Source organism: Gouania willdenowi, chromosome 12, assembly GCF_900634775.1.
Source record: "Gouania willdenowi chromosome 12, fGouWil2.1, whole genome shotgun sequence".
In the NCBI taxonomy this organism is placed as follows: domain Eukaryota; kingdom Metazoa; phylum Chordata; class Actinopteri; order Blenniiformes; family Gobiesocidae; genus Gouania; species Gouania willdenowi.
Window position 1 is genome coordinate 11,966,098 of NC_041055.1, and position 18,651 is coordinate 11,984,748.

General features: G+C 42.3%; 1 protein-coding gene across 7 annotated transcripts in view; it reads right to left on the bottom strand.

Annotated features, from left to right (window-relative positions):
• The window catches only part of shroom3 (shroom family member 3), a 75,535-nt gene that overhangs the window by 36,997 nt on the left and 19,887 nt on the right, over positions 1-18,651 (bottom strand). For 5 of the 7 annotated variants that reach the window (XR_003675303.1, XM_028463674.1, XM_028463670.1 and 2 more), the window contains one exon: positions 3,250-3,381. The exons of the other annotated variants lie outside the window; for them this stretch is intronic. Coding sequence is in view for 4 of the 5 variants with exons in the window: in XM_028463674.1 (XP_028319475.1) it covers positions 3,250-3,381 (132 nt within the window). In the remaining variant the exon portion in view is untranslated. The remainder of the gene's footprint in view (positions 1-3,249; positions 3,382-18,651) is intronic. 7 annotated transcript variants of the gene reach the window in all.

The window sequence follows — 18,651 nt, forward strand, 5'->3', positions numbered from 1 at the left end:
TCCTTCTTTCCGCACACAAACACAGCCAGACTCTCTCCATTCCGCTTACCGCTCTACGACACTGCGTAAAAGTTGGAAACCGTCCAATTCCACAACCGAGTGCGTGGTTAATGCTTTGAGCCACGAATCCTTAAACATCCCCATCGTTTCCTCCTTACACTACACCGGATCTCGCTGCATAGACTGGTGTAGCATTAGCACTGAGTGCGAACAGCTGATGTGTGTGAACAATAGGTCCGTGGCTCCAAGCAGTGACTCCCAACACAATCGGCAGCAGAAAAAGTAGTGCAGTTTGGGCATCCAGTAGTGCTGTTTGCATTTACATATATGGCAATAAAGTATAATATATATTCTATATTAAACAGCGTTGTTTTAGCTGTTGGATAGTTGGAGAGGGAGGAGTTCACATTCTAGGAGGCGTGTTAGGTGACGTCACCTGCCAAGTGGGCAAAATCCAACTCGCCCATTTGGAGCTGACTTTTTACAAAATGTGGAATAACAAGGGAGGGAGGAAACAGAACTTTTTCAACTCTGTCCCTCTGAATAAGGCTAAAGGAATGTAAATTACTGTAGAAAACCATTAGATTTTTTTCATCATACCTCCCCTTTAATGCACTTTAGTTTATTTTTTTAATGCATGAATTGTTTTATTTGAAGGGCTAATATAAACAAAAAACTTTGTTGTGCTTTTTTTGAAAAGCATAGGCTACTGGAATATTTAAAAAATGTCTGAATATTCATTAAACATTTACTTTCTTTCAAAAAAATGTTTAAAAATGTATTCTAGGCTATTTATGCAGTATTAAAAAAATAGTGAAAAACTTAACCGCATTCGATATTCGGTATTATTTGGTATTCGGCCAAGAGTTTATATTTTATTCGGCTTCAGCCACAAATTTTCATTTTGATGCATCCCTACAAAATTTTTTAAAATGCAGCTGCTTTGTGGTTATTTAAATAAATAATTCTAAAATTAATCTGCAACAGTTTACAAGATAAAAGCTCCTAAAAGGCAAACATTCTAAAAAATTAGTGCATCATGTGTAACATTTTCAAAAGCCAATGTATAATGACAGAATGAACATGACACAGGTTAGTTGTTCTCACACTTATTACAGTCACTTGTTCATTAGTGGAAAGTTTTTATTCATATACAAAGCCATGAATCATTCATAGTCGCTTTGCTCTTTTCACTGATCATAAGCACTAACAGCAGCCCACTGGCTGTTTGCTCTGTTAGCTTCAGCTTTAGTATTAGCTTGATTTCTAGCTTCAAATGCTCCACACTCTGGGCTCTTAAAGTGAATAAGGGAGCGTTTTGTTTGCAGCTCCATCAGGACTTATTTCCGTGTCACAGGAATTACAAATTGCGATCCTTTGCTCTCTTTTTTTGTGTACTACTGCAAAACTGCGATCATGCTAAGCTAACCGTGCCTTTGTGATTGTTGTTGTTTATATCCTGTGTAGCAGAGGCATGCGCAGCACGCACATGCATACATGACCTGATAGGCGGGTTTGTCAGTCATCTCACAGCAGAAGAGGACTATGGATGTCTTTATGATGGACTTTAAGACCTTTGCGGGGGTAGAAAAGATCAGCGGAAAAGATCGGTTTCTTATGCAAGGATTGGCCGATCGCCAATCCCCCAAAATAAGGGAAATCGGGAATGTGTGCAATGGAGAAAGGTTCCGTGCTGTTTGAGGTGCAAAAAAAAGAAGCGATTAAAGCTATACATTTTTTTAGTATGTTATTTTTTCATGTAACTAAATAATCATTAACGCGTTAAAGTGACATCCCTACCGTTTATACTTATATAAACTCATACATACTTGATGCCAGTGGTGGGCCATCAGGGCAGGCAAGGCCTTCTCTGCTGGCTAAACATACACAGAAAAGTTTGTTTTTTTTCATAAATATTTTTAAAAAAAATCATTCTCCCTGGTATGTTCTCTTCATGTCATATTATATCTTCTTGGTTGCGCTGCTTCCTGTGTTATATATTATGGTAGAGTTTTTATCCAATCACATTTCAGCTAGCTTGTGTTGCCAGGTTCTATGAAATCTGCCTCAGGCTCCTGTGCCTGTGCCCTGTAAGTGAACAGACACAGTCAGTAGCAATAGCAAATAAGCTCACGAGTCTGCGACACCTAGGCCAGCTCGAAGGTCTTATGATGAAGTTGACATCTACACGTCCTGTGATTGGATAAGCACTCGTGAGAATCTGGAAGGCGGCTGTTAGGTGTAGCCTCTGATGAACGCTTATTCTTAGCATTGAAGCGTCTTAAACACGAGCAGACAGACACGGCTTTCAGCATTAGCCTCCATCGCCATAGAAAAGAACTTATTCATGGACCTGAAGTGCACAGATCAACTGTACAACAGAGCCATTGAGGTCTTCTTGAGAAAAGAAAGAACGGATAGATTTGTATTTTTATCATGTTTTTGCCATTTTATTTATTTAGTAATCAATCAATGGTAACAAAATAAAATGGCAAAACAAATTAAAAAATAAATTCTGATCCACTGCAATTTATATCCAGCTCCCAAGAAATGCGAACAAAGCCTGTTGAAGGTAATTACTTAATGCTGATTTTGTCAGCTTTTATTTAGATATTGAGGAAGCTAACAGACACAGTACCACCAGCAACTGTGTTAAACAGTAACTCGCACTGCTTTTTAGTCTTCCTGAGAAACAAAATAAAGAATAAAGGAGCATTTTAGTGGACAGGTTTCGCCAACCTATGACCAACTTTTACTCACTATCTATTTGTTCTGTCTCTCCCTTATTAGGTACTTTGTTACCAAACCTACAACAGACACAATTGGTATTACCTTGTTGCCACAAACCACTGACTCTAAACATCTCTGAGTGGTCACTTTGCATAACATCAAGGCAAACCTTCAAGATTGTCAAAACCATATAAGCAGTGATCTTAGGTTAGCTTGAAATTTTGTAAGTAAGAATAGTCGAGCTAAAATTAGCCCTGATACATACATGCTCATTCTGCCGAGAACAACAGCACCGAGAAGCCTCTATTGCTTAGCATAGCTATTTGGGCTTCATGGAACACTGGAGAACAAGAGTTAGCCAGAAACAGCTAATTTTGTGTTATTTTAGTGTAGATCATGTCAACCAACCCTGATTTTTGTTAAGTGTTCATACAACTAGGATATCATCTCTGAATAAATGTATTCAGTTGTCCAAAGCAAAGGAACAATTGGAGAAGTTTACTGAAAGGGCATTCATACCTGTTTTTGATACGTAGTTGCACTGCTGAACATAGTGTAGTGTCATTGGGTGCTGGGGAGGTTTGTCTCCTTGAAGATTGCAAAGAATAAGGAGAGGTATTAAACTCCTCAACGCATCTCGGAAGGAGCTCCCTAAGGAGGGATAAGAAACAAAATTATCATAATCATTATCTGTGAGTCAAAAAAAAAGTTTTAGAAGAAGTCAATTTTACTAAATTTTTTTTTTAACCACCCATTAGAGATGAAACAGTGTTACTCTCGATAGGTCATTGAGCTAAACAGGACTCACACATAAAGACAGACAATTTAAAACCCAAACAATTTAATTCCTTTGTTCAGGTGAGTGACTCCAATGAAGTTATATTAAAAAAAAGTTTTGTGGACTACGAAAGTAAAGAGGAGCAAATATAAAGAAAAATCAATTTTGAAAAAGCAGGATAATTCTAACAGAAAGATCTGTGTCTGAGTTAACTCAAACCCACATTCTTCTGACTGTGAGAGTGAAGCTTCCCCCGTTGCCTTTAGATTACATTCTAGTGAATGTGGAGGCTATTCAGATACACTGAACATAATTTCTATATGAGGCTTTGTAATTGATAATTTGCATAAAGCATCCCTGCTTTTTTGTTGTCCAAGCCAAATTATGACTCTGATTCCATAATCATTAAATGTGGTAACAAAAATTCTAATTCATCAGACTTGGCAACATCCAATTGTCACGTCCTAATTAGCCAAAGATAACTTATGACCACGTTTTGTGTTCGTAAGTAACCTTTATTTATAGAGCGCTTTTCCCAGGTAAAAACCACAAAGTGCTTTACAGAAAATTTCAGTATCATCCCGTCTAAAGAGAACATGGAAGAACAGTCACAAATAACATGGGAGACAAGAACGGGAGAACTGATACAGACTGTGACGGCATAATTTATGGTCCTCTGATTATATAAACTGCTTTAAGTCAACCTTTCGACTCAGCAAACAACAAAGATAGACAATGACCCCTATTTTTCAGTTATTTCCCCCTCAACCCTACAGTTGGTTTTAGGGTAAAAAAAAAATCCAAGTAGAAAAGTGATTTCTGAAATACTAAGACCAAGCAAAAAATTGCCATTATCGAAAGCATTTATGTTGGCTTGAACTTTGGTAGCTCATCTTATCCTGAACCTGAATACATTAGATTACTGCCATTTCATTGCCTGATGAAGCATTTATTCAACAAGTTCCAGGTTAAATCCTGACATAATATTCTCTGCACCAGAACTGAAATAAAAAAGTATTAAGTATACTGAAGTCATTTTTAATACATGCTCCATGTGGAGCATGTATTAAAAAGTCATTTAGCCACCAGGTGTCACAACAAGCTCACCAAGTTCTCATTGTAGTGTCACTAACACTCATCTGACTATATAAGTGTGATCATCTATCACTGTCTCTGTCCCAGTCTGGAATCGCTAATTAGGATGATTAGGGCAAGGACAATACAATTAATAGAGGCAATAATCTTGTGTTGTAAGAGACAGACAAGGCTGATTAAAACTAAGAGCGATAATCATTTCCATGGACATGAGTCATGACACTGAACCCCTAAATTATACCCAACAGAGGATTAACGCCTTGCATAGCCAATGATGTGAATGTGGCTGACAATGCTAAGAATTAAAAAACTATTCAAGGAGTGATAAAACCACATAGTCCAACTCTGTTATAATGCTTAGAATGACACGGATAGGTAGAAAGAATATCGGGAATAGTAAGACGAAGATAACATTTTAGCAAAAATCCTAATGAAACTTTAACCACTTTATTACCTCTAGCCTTAAAGAAGGAAAGATACACAGAGGACACACAAAAATGCATTGTTTGTCACTCATTTTTAACACTTGCAATTGATCTTACACACGCTTATTTGAAAACAAAATAATTCCATGTACAGTCTATGGAGAAGGGACGAACTGTGAGAGTCGTGTTCTCTGACTTCTCTAGTGCCTTCAACACCATCCAACCTCACTTTCTGAGGGACAAGCTGTTGGAGATGCAACTGCATACTAACACCATGGAGTGGATGGCTGAACCTCTGGTCATAAGCAGCACTGATGTACCTCAAGGGACTGTTTGGGCACCATTTTTCTTCACTCTCTTCACCTCGGACTTCAGGTTCCACTCTAGTTCCTGCCACCTCCAGAAGTTTTCTGATGACTTGGCTATCGTTGGTTACCTGAGCAACAATGACGAGGAGTACAGAGATCTGATTAAGAGCTTCAGTATGTGGAGCGACACCAACCAGCTGAAGCTCAACACCAGCAAGACTAAGGAGGTTATGGTGGACTACAAGAGGAACAGAAGGCTTCAGTTCTCATCCAGAAGCAAGAAGTGGAAAAGGTGGACTCATTTAAATACCTCAGGATCCACATCAACAATAAACTGGACTGGTTGAGCAACACTGAGGCCGTGTTTAGGAAGGAACAGAGCAAGCTGATTTTTTCTTGAGGAGGCTCAGATCCTTTAGTGTTTGCAACAATCTAAAGTCCTTTTACCAGTCTGGGGTGGTCACTGTTCTATGATGTGGTGTGCTAGGTGGTGGGGCATCAAAACTGATGAGGAAGTCCCGCTCTATAGTTAGACTGGATGAGGAGGACGAGGGACAAAATTCTTGTGATTTTGGACAACTCCTCTCACTCTCTCTATATGAAGCTGTGGACCATGGGCAGCTCCTCCAGCCAACGCTTCATTCCACCATGATGCAAGACAGAGTGCTTCAAGCAATCCTTTGTGCCCACTACCATCAAACTGTTTAACTCCACTGATTAAACTTTAGGAGATTTACTAGTTAAAAAATTATTCACTCAGCAGTTAAAATTAGAACATGAAGTACAATACACAACTTTAAAACACCTATGTGAGGAGACTAACACACCCAGATTATACTATGAACCAAGGACATTCCAATGCTGCCACAGGCATTATTAGCAGACATCATAATGCTAATCTGACCTGCTCACCAACACCGCCTTCAAACAAATGCTTACACAAAGACCATTAAAGTGAAACCTGTCAAACTGGTCAGAGGAATGTGCAGCAGCTACAAACACCATAAAATCCCAGAAAAGGAGGAACTGTTGTCATGTTTTACTTTCTATCTCCTCACAAACTCACTGCTCCCTTGGCACAATTAATGGAGCGATGACCTCACCTGAGTTCAGCAGGTCAGTTACTGAACAGCAGCACTTGGTCTGAATGACTCTAGACAAACATGTTTATGACTGTCATATACTATGTTAGTGAAAACTTTAACTCAGTGAACTTTAAGGAATTAGTGATATGTGCACAACATAACTAGCTTATGGTAGTTTATTGATACATCTTTTTGTCTATATTATATAAACTGTGTCAAAAGTTAGAAATAAATCTGCATTTAAAAAGTACCTAATTATCTGTAATGGCAATAAGGAGAAATGGTTAATGTGCCTGACATCTGTTACACATCTGTGCCTTTAGCTCTATACCACACAAAAAATCCATCACTTGTTGACACGTGGTTTTCAAAAAGCTCAAATCTGACTAAGGCATGGTGCATATAATACAAGGTACCTGATACTAGGGTTTTTAGATGCAGGTTACCAGCCATTTATTCCAGGGATTTATTCCAGGGATCAACAGATATTCAAATATCATGTAGGATGCCATACAGCCTAGGTTCTCAAAGTGGGGTACGAGTACCCCCAGGGGTATGCAAATTGCCATTGGGGGTACATTAATAAAAAAAAAAAAGCGCCTCCATGCATTGCCACAAATGACACATTAGCCTACCATGGTTTCAGATTAGCGAGACCTCATTTTTCTAAAATCACAAATTTTTGGCGTCTCAAAAAACTTCTTTCTGGAATTAGCTTTTGATAATGTTTGTTGTTGCCAAGATTAGTGCATGATGATAGTGATGAGATGCGCCAGCTCAGACATTTTTATACATAGATTTATATTTGAGAAAGTAAAAGTATAGAATACAGTTGTTTAAGATTTATTTGTGTGTGATGTTATAATTTGACACTGCCATATAGCATTGGTGTGTTGCACTAATCAGCCACTGCTGTCTTGTTGTCTGAGGCTGTGCAATCTTTTGGTAGAGCAGCATCTGAAACATTTATTTTCTTATTGATATGCAATTCAGCTGAAAATGTTTGTGTCATGTTCAGAGAGCTTCAATGGACATGCGTCACAAACAAGTACCATCCTCAGAATATTACCCTAAAAAATGTACATCATGACACCACAATCAACCTGTGCAAACAGTTTGATTCTCCTGTTTATTTTTCTGTAATTTCATATTAGTCATTTGATTGAGTTTAAAATATTAATCCTAATTACTTACAGTAATAGGGAAATTACTTGATCTATTCAACTAAAACAACCACTGTAATACCTATTTCCATACTTGGTTGTTTTAGAATTGAGTCATTGTGCACCCTTTGTTTAGCCTTTTCCAACTCTACCTTACCCTAACTCCCTGTACTCCTGTCTATTCTCTTACGTCCTCTCACTTCTTCTTAGCTAACCTATTTCTCTGTATACACTCCTACACTTCCTCATTCCACACCAAGTCTCCTTATCTACTTTCCTTCCAGATGACACACCAAGCACTCTCCTTCCTGTCCCCTTGATCACATTAGCTGTAGTTTTCCCGGCATCTGGAAGTACATCCTGAACATCCAGAGCCTGTTTCAACTCCTCACTTGTAACCACATAACACTCTTCCTTTTTCAGCTTCCACCACTTCGTCCTCTTCAACTTCCTCACCACCAGTCATCCTAAACACCTCCATCCTATGCTGTCTGGCTATCCTCTCACCTACTTTACAGTTGCTGATCTCCTTCAGATTGCATTGCCTATACAAAAGATGTAGTCCACCTGTGTGCTCCTACCTCTGCTCTTGTAGGTCACCCTGTGTTCCTGCCGCTTCTGGAAGAAAGATTTCACTAGAGCCATTTCAATCCTTTTTGCAAAGCCTACTACCACCTGTCCTTCTGCGTTCCTATCCTAGATACCAAACCTGCTCATCATCTCCTCATGAACTCTTATCTCCACCAACGTGTCCATTCAAATCTGCACCAATCACCACTCTCTCCTCTCTGGGGATACCCAGCATCACTTCATCAAACTCAAGCTAGAATTTCTCCTTCTCTTATAGCTCACATCCTACCTACTACGTTGGCTCAGACTAGTTTTACATTTTGGCAGAGTGAAACACTGCCCCCCAGAGTAAACTGTTAAGCAGCAATGTGTATTTCTCCTATAATGCAAACTTTGGTAAAACATAGTGTTAGTGTTGCAATAATACTTCTTAGATTCTTCTTGTATACAACTACCTGTTCTTCATTTTAAACCAAAAATGCACTCAAAAGCAAGGCTCTACACTAACTTTTCCAGTGGTGGCACTGGTGCTTTCTCAGTTGGTCGCACCAGCACAGAATTTGGTCGCACTTTCTTTTTTTTTTGAGCAGGGGTGGGGATGCATGTTGATGAATAGTTGACTTAACTGGCGTACCGTAGTTTTGTATGAAGTAAATATTGACAATGACTCGAGATGTATTTGCAAAATGTTTTAATGTTTTAGTGTCAAAATTAAGTTTTTCTGCAACAAGCAGTGGCTGAAAAAACAGGTCATTTATTTTATATAATTTTAAAAGAAGACGTAACAATTTTTTAAAAATTTTTTAAATAAGAGCAAAGCATTACAACAGGTTACATGTATTCTGTTTTTTTATTTTACAGAAAGGCTGTACTTGAAAAAACTTAACAGTAGCATAACAGACTTAGCATCTGCATTGCTTCACCCCATGGAATTAAATTCAGAGGGTCCAGCTCTTATAGAGGGGTCTCCTAACCCTCTTCCCCTTTATTCAACTTTTACTCTACAAAGAACCATTTAATCTCATCTCACCTAGATTAAAGTCCTCTTAGAGCCGAAAAAATACCTTCTCAATGAAGACAATACAGTGTATTAAATTATATACATTTAAAATTAAATAGAATAATGTTTGATCTAATTTGATTTGATTTATATTGATCATGTAAATGGAAACTTAAAAACAGTTTAAAATAAAATAAACTGACATCAAGAAATAAATCAGTATCTTGCATCTTCAAATTCTTACACATCACACCTCAGCACATTGAAGGTTAAATGAATCTGTTCTCACACAATTAAAATCTATATTTTCTTCCAGAATAGTATTTTTGTTGGTTTAGTTATCTTACCAGGGATTTAAAACTTAAGGTTAGCCACAGGTGCAAGGAAAGTGTCAGGGACATGGCTGAGGATCACCTTCAGCTAGTGGGAGGGTCACATGTTCTGGGCGTTCCTGTCAGCACCACACTTGTAGTCAATCTGCTATAATCACGTCACCTATATATATCCTGTCTGTGTGTATCTTCCTTGTTGGTCTGTTAGTCTTTCACGTCTGGTCCGTCCTACTCGTCAGTCTGGAGTCCAGGTCGGCCGCACACCCCAGGTTGAGGATCGCCCTGTTCCTCACGTCAGTCGGTGCTATATGTGGTTAAAATAAAGACTTTGTAACACAATCCTGCCTCTGAGTCCTGCAATTGGGTCCTGTCTGCTACCCGTGACAGACCAACCATGATGGACCCAGCAGACTCTGACCAGCTTCGAGGAGCGATCAGGAAGCAGGGGAGCCGCCTCACTCAACATGATGAGCAGTTGGCTGGGTTAACGGCGGGGCTCCAAGATCTTTCACGTTAACTCAACTCACCGAACAGGTCCAGATGCTCATCACTCGTTTCTCAGCTCCGGAGGTCCCGATCCTCCCATCGGTTTCGCCGGCTGCCGCCGCCGCAGCGATCCCGTCTTCACAGCTGTCAAACCCAGCGCGCTTCTCTGGGGACTCCGGAGACTCGCGACCCTTCCTGGTCCAGTGTGGTCTCCATTTCGAAATGCAGCCAGGCGCATTTCCAACAGAGAGGTCCAAGGTGGCGTATATGATTTCCCACCTGTCGGGGAGAGCAGAGGCTTGGGCCACCGCGGAGTGGAATAGCCGATCTCGGCTGTGTGAGTCTGTGGACGTGTTTGCTGACGCGCTGTCAAAGATCTTTGATAGACGCCCTGGTGGACAGGAGGCAGCACGGGCGCTGGCAGCGCTGCGTCAGGGCAGAAGGTCAGTGATTGACTACGCAATCGAGTTCCGGACTCTCTCCGCGGACTGTACCTGGAACGAGGCCTCACTGAGGGACACTTTCCTCTATGGGCTGACCGGGCCTGTCCGTGATCAGCTGTTTCCGATGGATCTCCCGGAGGACTTGGATTCCCTGATCGCCCTGGCTGTCAAGATGGATAATCGTCTGGCGGTTCGTGAACGCCTCAGGCAGACGGACGCGCCGAGAGGAGGAGCCACGAACGCACGTGAGGACCACGCCCCTCTCCGCCCCGCTCCGCAACAGGAGCGATCACTCACCGCTGCACAGCATCCAGACGAGCCGATGCAGCTTGGCCGCACCGGCATCTCCACACAGGAGCGAAATCGGCGTCTAACCAGCGGCCTGTGTCTGTACTGCGGCCAGCAAGGGCACAGAGCTGCAGTTTGCCCGTTAAAAGATCAGTCTCACCTGGGTTAAGGTGGGCTCCGGTGAGACTTAAGAATTCCTCCACTGCACCTTTAAGAAGACTGACGCCTGCTAAACTCAGGTTTGATAGCACCACTGTAAACGTTGACATTTTCATTGATTCAGGTGCAGATGAGAACTTTATGGACATTAAGTGGGCTGAGCAACACAATGTTCTCACTGTACCGTTACCATCGCCTTTAAAGGCTTTTGCTTTAGATGGACATGAAATTTTTTCCATTGATGAAAAAACACTTTCAGTTGAATTATTGTTTGGATCCTCCCATGTTGAAAACATTTCTTTTCATTTAGGTCTGAGTCCATCTTACCCAGTTATTTTGGGCCTTCCTTGGTTACAGAGACACAAGCCCCATATTGACTGGGAGTCGGGAGTGATTTTGAGTTGGGGAAAGGAATGTCCTGAACAATGTCGGCCTTTAGTTAATATTGCAGTGATTGATGTTTCAGAGTATCCAGACCTGGATCGAGTTCCCAGCTGCTATCATGATCTGAGAGAGGTTTTCAATAAAGATAAAGCTACGTCGCTGCCACCTCATCGTCCTTATGACTGTGCCATTGATTTATTACCGGGAACCACTCCCCCCAGGGGTCGTATTTACTCACTCTCACAACCTGAGAACCAAGCTATGAGGGAGTATGTTGAGTCTGCTTTAAAGGCAGGTATTATTAGGCCCTCATCCTCCCCTGCAGGAGCAGGATTTTTTTTTGTCGGAAAGAAGGATAAAACACTTAGGCCATGCATTGATTACAGGGGTCTGAATGAAATTACGGTTAAGAATCGTTACCCACTGCCCCTTATGACATCAGCTTTTGAACGTCTGCAGGGTGCCAGAGTATTTACTAAACTGGACTTGCGTAATGCTTATCACTTAGTCCGGATTAAACAGGGGGACGAGTGGAAGACTGCTTTTAATACTCTGTCAGGCCACTATGAGTACTTGGTGATGCCTTTTGGGTTATGCAATGCTCCTGCAGTTTTCCAAAACCTGGTCAATGATGTGCTGAGAGATGCGCTAAATAAGTTTTCGTTCGTGTATTTGGACGATATTTTAATTTTTTCTTCTGACCTAGCTAGTCATGTCGGTCATGTTCGGTTTGTTTTGGAGCGCCTCCTGAGTAACCGTTTATTTGTGAACGCAGAGAAATGTGTGTTTCATGCTCTCTCAACTTCTTTTCTCGGACATGTAATCTCTGAAGGTCAGATTGAGATGGACGAGGGGAAGGTCAGAGCTGTGGCTGAATGGCCGATCCCGGGTAACCGCAAACAACTTTTGCGTTTTTTGGGGTTTGCTAACTTTTATCGGAGGTTTATTAGAGGATTTAGCTCCATTGCTGCGCCTCTGCATGCCTTAACTTCTCCCAAGGTTCCGTTTTCTTGGAATCCCTCGGCTGAACGAGCATTTTCTGTACTCAAGGCCAGGTTCACATCTTCACCTCTGCTGTGTATTGCAGATCCAGGGAGGCAGTTTGTGGTGGAGGTGGATGCTTCAGATGTGGGTGTTGGGGCGGTTCTGTCTCAGCGGAGTGTTGCAGATGGGTGCATCCGTGTGCCTTTTATTCCAGGCGCCTGACCCCTGCTGAGCAGAATTATGACATTGGCAACCGAGAGCTCCTGGCCATAAAGTCTGCATTAGAGGAGTGGAAGCATTATTTGGAAGGTGCGGAGCACCCCTTTGTGGTATGGACCGACCATAGGAACCTTGAGTACATAAAATCAGCCAAGAGATAAAACTCTCGTCAGGCACGGTGGGCTCTGTTTTTTACCAGGTTCAATTTTGTGGTGTCATATCACCCTGGTTCAAAAAATGTGAAGCCTGATGCTCTTTCCCGTGCCTTTGAGCCAGATCCGGCTCCTCGTTCCCCCACGCCTATCTTACCTCCTACCTGTGTGGTGGGGGCGGTGACGTGGGAGATTGAGGAGCGGGTTCGGCGGGCTCTGGAGGGGGCAACGATACCACCAGGTTGTCCTCCCAATCGCCGTTTGTGTGTTCCCCACAACGATCTGGGGTCATTCAATGGGCCCATACTAACCGTTTGTCTTGTCACCCAGGAGGTCAGCGCACCCTGTTCACGGTGAGGCAACGTTTTTGGTGGCCAGGAATGAGCAAGGATGTCCGTGAGTATGTCAGTGCCTGCCCTGTTTGTGCACGTAACAAAACCTCTCGTTCTCGCCCCTCTGGTCTTTTACAGCCACTCCCGGTACCCACCCGGCCATGGGCAGACCTGTCCATTGACTTTGTCACTGGTCTCCCTGAGGCAGAGGGGTTTACTACCATTCTTACTGTGGTGGACCGGTTCTCCAAGATGGCCCACTTTGTGCCATTCGTGAAGCTCCCATCGGCCAAGGAACTAGCAGAGGTGATGTTGACTAATGTGTTCCGCCTCCATGGGTTCCCACGGGACATAGTATCGGACAGGGGACCTCAGTTTGTGTCTCGTTTTTGGAGGGAGTTTTGTAGACTGTTGGGAACGACCGTGAGTCTTTCTTCCGGTTACCACCCCGAGTCTAATGGCCAAACGGAGAGGGTAAACCAGGAGTTGGAGTCCATCCTTCGTTGCCTGGTCTCTGACAGCCCGGCTTCTTGGTACAGGCAGTTGGTCTGGGTAGAGTATGCCCATAATTCTCTTCCCTGTTCTTCCACTGGGCTGTCTCCCTTTGAATGTGTTTTTGGTTACCAACCTCCCCTGTTTCCTGCCTTAGAATCAGAGGTTAGTGTACCGTCTGCTTTGATGTTGGTGCGGCGTTGCAAGCGTGCTTGGCTTAAAGCAAGAAGCAGGCTCCTGCAGTGCTCTGCAGAACTTAAAAGGCTCGCAGATCGGCGTCGGGTTCCCGCCCCTGCTTACTCTGTTGGCCAGCGCGTGTGGCTCTCCACCCGGGACCTGCCTATCCGCTCGGAGGCCAAGAAGTTATCCCCTAAGTTTACTGGGCCCTATCCGATAGTTAAGCTGGTTGGTCCCTCTGCAGTTCGCCTTCGCCTGCCTCGCTCACTCCGCGTCCACCCCACCTTTCATGTTTCCATGGTTAAACCTGCTAGGGTTAGTCCACTGGTTCCCTCCTCTAGGGCCCCTCCTCCTCCCCGGGTGGTAGATGGTGAGGTGGTTTATACTATCAGGCGGCTCCTGGCAGCTCGTCGGCGGGGACGTGGTCTTCAGCACCTAGTTGACTGGGAGGGGTATGGTCCTGAGGAACGTGCATGGGTTCCCTCTAGGGACATCTTTGACCCGGACATGGTGAGGGAGTTCCATCGCCAGCATCCTGAAATGCCTGGGCCGTCTGGGGACGGTTGTGGAGGGGGGGGGTACTGTCAGGGACTAGGCTGAGGATCACCTTCAGCTAGTGGGAGGGTCACATGTTCTGGGCGTTCCTGTCAGCACCACACCTGTAGTCAATCTGCTATAATCACGTCACCTATATATATCCTGTCTGTGTGTATCTTCCTTGTTGGTCTGTTAGTCTTTCACGTCTGGTCCGTCCTACTCGTCAGTCTGGAGTCCAGGTCGGCCGCACACCCCAGGTTGAGGATCGCCCTGTTCCTCACGTCAGTCGGTGCTATATGTGGTTAAAATAAAGACTTTGTAACACAATCCTGCCTCTGAGTCTTGCAATTGGGTCCTGTCTGCTACCCGTGACAGAAAGTTAATGGTCTGTAGATGTTGCAGAAGGTGAAGTAGGAAGATGACTGAGTCATTGCACAACGTGATTTAAGTTAACAAATTGTTGATTTTATTTGTAATTAATCATTAATAGCTTCTGTAAAAAAACAACAATTTATTTCAATAGTTTTTTTAAAGCTATAGGGAGCCATTGCAAAAGATTCAAAGAGCCACATTAGGCCCCAGAACCGCAGGTTGCAGACCCCTGCCCTGGAAGAACCACCGCTGAACATCTGGCCTGGCATCATAGTCCATCAGTTCTGGTCCCTCCATGCTGATTCTGATGAGCATGTACGAGCTATCACTGCGCTCGCCACGTTCTTCCTTTTTACTGCTGCCCTCAATGTGAGCGCGTACTCAGTGAAGGGCTGTCAGTTCGCGGACCGCGCGCACTCCAAAGGAAGGCATTGGTGTTTATACTCGGTGCATTCACCGTTGCATTACCCGATATTGCCAAGTTGCGTGAGTGCACACCGTCTCCTCGCCCGCAGCACAGAGAGAGAGAGAAAGATGCACTCTGTGGGATGTGACGAGGCGCTCACCCGCTCCGTCCAAAATATGGTCATCCTACAGACTCGCATATGCGACCATTTTGGTCGCAGTCTCGAACCCTTGCCCTTTGCCAGGCCCTGGTTGTAAATGAGAACTAAGTTCTTAATGTGTCTTTGTCTGGTAAAATAAAGGGGTTTTTTTTCTCATTTTAAACTGTGACTTTTTTCTTTTACATTATTATATAAAGTGTTCAACCCAATGACTGAGCATTAATCCAAATGAGACAGAACTAGACTCTGAATGACGAATGATGAAAACCAAGGCGCGAACGGCAATATTGTTGATTGATTGGAGTGAAGTGGCTGGCCGCCGGACTTCTTCCCCAGTCTACCGGCTCTGAAAGCAGGGGCAGCGTCTGCTGTTAGTGCCTGTGTGTGTTTGTATGTGTGTGCACGCTTGTTTTGTTTATACAGCCCGAGCATGTTAAAAGGGAAAGTCAATGTGCTCCCATTTACTTTTGCTTTCATACCGGGCAACTCTGTCCGTTTCAAGGTGATGGTGGACACAGAAGTGCGCTCGCGTGTGTGCGTGTGTGTATGCGCCCCACTTCCGCTGTGCACTTGTGAATAGGGACTATAAGCAACATATATATGTCTTTGCTCAGCTAATGCTGATGGAGGCTTCACGTAGTTCCGTGTGTGGTCTTCCTCCACAGCTTAATCTCCAGCTCTCTCGTAGTTGGCACAGTATGCTGTTCAGGGGACTAAATGAAATGGTTTAAGAGTGCTGGAGTGAAGCTCACATTTACATCCGCCATGTTTTTTGCGAGCATTCGGTCTGCATCGCATTTTAAAAAGCGGAGCCATGACGCTCTTGTGCGTGCAATGCTATGTTCAGGTCCTGCATGGAAATTCTTCAACTCTTCCACTCCAGGTGGAAGAGTAGGTCGCAAAACATGGTAGCACCGTTTGATTTTTCATGACTCTTAATCAGGTAGCACAGAAGGAATTCGGCCGGTACCTAAAAAAACCAACATGAATTCATATGATCAGATTGGTGATCATTTTTTTTTAAACTCACTGATCGGTGGCCCAGAAATCCTGATTGTGTAAAGCCTAATTAAAACGTGTGCAAACTCCATGTGCTAAGTGCTTGTGTTCTGCAAGTCACAATGAGACCACAATCCATTAAGCGTGTTTCCCTCTGATAAACATGTAATGTAGGCGGATCTCATTTGGAGAGCAAAAAAATGGGAGGGTAAATACAAAAAAATTATGCATTGGACGCAATGCAGTTCATCAAATCTGGAACTGTTTGTGGTGACTGTTTCTGTGACAAAAATAGTAGAACTCAGAGGCAGGTGCAAACTCACACACAGAGATCATGGCTGCAGTGAATGTTGACACAATACACAGCGGAGATGGCAAAAATGGCTCCAGTTAACTTTTCTACGATAAGAAAATAATTAAAATTAAACAATATTCAATATTTACAGCCACTGAAAGAAAATGCAGAGTAAAGTGTGTGTGAGGGAGAGGAACAAGTTATGCTTTAAAATTTACCTTCTGATACAAACAGCCAAAAAAAAATGTTTTGTCATTGTATCATATGATTGATGCCAGCAAGTCAAAGAGCTGAATACAGGAAGAAAAGACAGTGTGCTATTTTTTTCCAAATCCCTTTTGCATTCTATCTGACTCACAGAACACTCTAAACAAAGCACATGCAAACTACAAAGAGCAGGTGGAGACTGCAGCTAAACCTGCTTGGCAAAATTCTGATCAACTGACTGCAGTCTTTGTACTCAAACAGGACGAGTTCTTCCAACCAAAGAAGTACACTTTTGCAGTCAGTACAACGGAATTCTTGTGCAGTTAGTACCGGAGTCAGATTTTAAAAAAAACTACAAACAACAACAAATCAGCCAAGACAGTATAAGTAGGAAAGAACAGAAGTATACTAAAAAAAAAAGATAAATAAATAAATATAAGTTAAATTTACATATTGCACATTTTAGATTCTAGATCTTGTTCATGTTTTAACTCTCGTGTCTTTGTGTTCCCAGGTATTCCTGCTCGTGTCTCCACCTCCCAGTGACGTCAGTGTGTTTGGGACCGCGAGCTGACTATTGTTTCTCCAAGCAGCCATGGTAAGTCACTGCAGACTTCCTGTCAGGCCAAAAGCGAATGTCAACAATGACAAATAGCATGAAAACATTCATAATCCCAAGCCAGTGCCATGCGTTGCGAGGGTATGACTCCACAGGTGTGGACTGAGTGAAGCTTCACAGGACGCACTGGTGGAATGTTAATCCTCTCTTTTCTTCTTTTTTTTGACATGTACAGAAATAACATAATCGCCTTGTTATAGCGAGTTTACAACATACAAAAATACAGAACAAAACAACATAACATATAATATACAAATTATGCATACATAAAAGGATAAAGAAAAAAAAATTAATACCTCAGCTAGGGAATTCTTATACTCATCATTACAATCCTTATTATTATTATCATTATTGTTACCACATATCATTTAAGTTGCATTGCATCATAAATGTCTAAAGTTTTTATTGCTTTTTTCTTTTCACTACTGTGTAGTATATTAAAGTAATGTTTTACTTCAATGTGAAGTACTGTAATTTTAGGTTTGGTTTTGGCTTATTTAAATTTATGACAGTAATTTGTGCACAATATAATAATCAAAAACAGCAAATATTTGAATTTTTTCCAGAGTATGAAAAAGTTGTGGCCTTCTTATCTATCCTTATTTTGTCACTGTGCAGGTTTTTATTAAATATATTTTCAACATCAATCCAACAAAGTCCAACATACAGTACAAACAAGGAAGAGGTGAGTTATGGATTCTGGGAGAGAGTTACAAAGTGCAATTAACCACAGCTTCAGAGTTTAATCCTAATTGGGTATATACAGTATTATGAATAATTTTCAACGTTACTTCTTTGATTTTTTAATAATAATAATAACAACAAATTTTATTTAAAAGTGCCTTTCAAAACACCAAAGAACACTGTACAGTGGAAAAACAATAAAAACAGGAGCAACAGAATAAAACAGAGTACGGCATTGAGATGGTCAGTGCGTGACTAGGTGGTGCTGTCTGAAAAGGTGAGTTTTGAATTTAGATTTGAGGGGTGGCAGGAAGTCTATGGTACGGAGGTCAGGGGGGAGAGAGTTCCAGAGCTGGGGAGCAGAGCAGCTGAATGCTCTGTGCCGCAAGGTGATGAGTGCGGCCGGTGGGACAGAGAATTTAGAGGTACACGCAGATTTTAGAGGTTTCACTGATGACAGATTTCTAATTGATATTATCATAGATTGTGTTCCATTTAGACCTGTACTAACAATTTTATTTTGTAATGTTTTCCAAATATATGCCTTAACATCCTTCCAGTGGTTAAGAGAATATGTTTTTTTTTAACAAAATCCAAATAATTACAACAAGTTTCCATTTGACTGCTAAAGTTGTGATATTATTTGATACCTTTAATAAACCAGCTGGCAATAAATAAATCCATTCATTTATTTTCTAACCCGCTTTCTCCTTTTTCCAGAGTCTCGGGGTCTGCTGGTGCCTATCTCCAGGACTCACTGGGTGCCAGTC